The sequence below is a fragment of the Solanum stenotomum genome, chromosome 2 (genome assembly GCF_019186545.1).
Source record: "Solanum stenotomum isolate F172 chromosome 2, ASM1918654v1, whole genome shotgun sequence".
Classification (NCBI taxonomy): Eukaryota; Viridiplantae; Streptophyta; class Magnoliopsida; order Solanales; family Solanaceae; genus Solanum; species Solanum stenotomum.
Window position 1 is genome coordinate 24,510,753 of NC_064283.1, and position 2,380 is coordinate 24,513,132.

The following is a 2,380-nucleotide window of genomic DNA, read 5'->3' on the forward strand; positions in this document are numbered from 1 at the left end:
CTGGCACCATTACTTGTGGTTTTGGATAAGGGTTGGCTTACCTATAGGCGGGTTATAGTAGGTGTCATCATAAATCGGGAAGTTGAGTCGTGACATCACACTTCGTGTTAAGTTTAGAATATAGTTGTTCAATTGTAATTAAATAAATATACATATCAAAGTAAATATTTTATATTTGTTAGTTTAATGTGAATACACTTAAAAAGAATTTCCCTAAAAGCAACTATCAGTCAAACTATAATTATAGTTAAAATTGTTCGTTTGACTGTCATTATGTATGTATTCCTAAAATAACTACTAGTCAAACTTCAATATTTCTACAATCCTATCCCTTCTATCCCACCCCCACTATATATAACCCTCTCTCCCTACAAGTTTTTTTCAAGTAAACGCAAGACCCCATTCTCCTATTTATAATATCTCATTGGTTTTATACAATGGAAACATCGAAGAAAACAAGTATGATCAAGCGTCGATGGAATCTTGAAGAGGATGAACTATTGCAGAATCTAGTGAAGGAACATGGAGCAGAGAACTGGTCTCTTATTGGCCAATTGATTTCAGGTCGATCTGGAAAATCGTGTAGGTTCCGGTGGTGTAATCAGCTTAATCCTCAGGTGGAGCATCAACCTTTTACTCTTGAAGAAGATAATACTATTATCAGTGCTCAAGCCAAATTAGGTAACCGATGGGCTAAGATAGCTCGTTTGTTACCAGGTCGAACAGATAATGCGATAAAAAATCGTTGGAATTCCACCCTTAAACGGAAGCGCGCTTCGATGTCAGAAGATTTGACATTGGAAAATCCTCAACATCCGTTGAAGAAATCTTTGAGTATCGGGGCGGGTAAAAATCCAGGTATTCCATATAGATCTGATCAGAGCAATTTAGGTTTTGATAGGTTCCCTCAGTTGTGTCTGTATCCGCACGTTGCCCTATTGGGTCGAATTTCACCTCTTTCAGCATTTTCACCTGTAATACCCGATCCATTGGTATTTCTGAGTCTACCAAGTTTTGATTTAAGCAATTTGGGTTTATCTTGGTGCCCTCAGTTGAGTCTTTATCCTCCTACTACACTAGGTAAAATTTTGCCTCTTTTATCAGTTTCACCAATAATGCCTGAACCATCAACATCTCTGAGTCTATGTGTATCTGATATGAACAATTTAGGTTTATCTAGGTTACCTCAGTTGATTCTTTATCCGCCCAGTGCCCCACTAGGTGAAATTTTGACTCTTTCATCATCTGCACCAGTAATCCCTGCTCCATCAACAGATCTGAGTCTCTTTTTACCTGGATTGAGGTCTACCAAGTACTTGAATCCGGTGAATCAAATCGAGCAAATAGGTCAACCAACACCTATATCGGCATCTAAGCCGACTTCATCGAATTTTATGCCCCAAATTTCAATAACTCAGAGTGGAAATGTTGGTCGCAAATATGGAGAAACTACTGTTGAGCCCAAATATTTTGATAGATTTGCAACACATGATACAAAAAGAAGTTAAAAGTTATATGTAAGAGCTGGAGAATGAAAGGGATTCAATGAATACAGAAGAAATAAGGGATGTTATTTTAACACCATTTGGGTTAGAAAAGATTAAGTAAATGTTGAATAGGGAAAGGAAAAAAATCAAGATATCACAATTATTATTTTCTTTAATCCTTAATTGATGTTTTTATAGTGTCTAATTAGACTTTTTTAGGAATGTAGGTCAAAATAAAGAGAAAATATCTATATTTATTAAAGTGTATTAAAGCCCCAATCACCCTCACGCTCACCTCCACCCATCTCTCTAGTCCCAAAAAAGTAGAAACAAAATAGAATTGAATATGAATTGTTAAATATTATTTTTATGAAATTGATCATTTTAATATTGGAGGTGTTGTTATTAATATAGTTCCTTTGATCCTTTTTAAATTTAAATTTAACCATCAAAATCATCATTTTAAGTTTTTGATTAACTAATTGTTATTTGAGGTGGTATCAAAAGAAAATTAATATGTGGTTTGTTTTTTGGATATCTCGAGTGACAACCATATTAAAATTGATGATATGTTTTTTTTAAAATTTAGAAATAATTTAATTTTAACTTTTTTATCATTATTACACCATTAAAATGATCTACAGTCACAAACTACTGTTAATACCTAATTAAGTTTAATTAACTATATAACACAAATACAAATTTATTTGTTGACTTATTTTAATAAATAATTTAAAATACAATAAACATAAATTATAATCTAAAACGAAGTTAATTAAGTAGCTAACATAAACTAACGGTAAAAAAAGAGTTGTTTTAATATATAGTTAAAAGGATTATAAATATTAATTCTTCTTCTTGCATACTACTTAATTCTCAAGTTCTATCTAATT

At 32.4% G+C, this 2,380-nt stretch overlaps 1 protein-coding gene across 1 annotated transcript; it reads left to right on the forward strand.

Moving 5' to 3' along the window:
• The first annotated feature begins 437 nt into the window (after positions 1 to 437).
• On the forward strand, positions 438 to 1,508 carry LOC125855834 (transcription factor MYB77-like). Its single transcript, XM_049535518.1, has one exon. The coding sequence runs from the start codon at positions 438 to 440 to the stop codon at positions 1,506 to 1,508; it is 1,071 nt and encodes a 356-aa protein (XP_049391475.1).
• The last annotated feature ends 872 nt before the right edge of the window (positions 1,509 to 2,380 follow it).

Coding starts and splice junctions, on each gene's coding strand:
- LOC125855834 (XM_049535518.1), top strand. CDS start 438: ATGGAAACATCGAAGAAAACAAGTATGATCAAGCGTCGATGGAATCTT.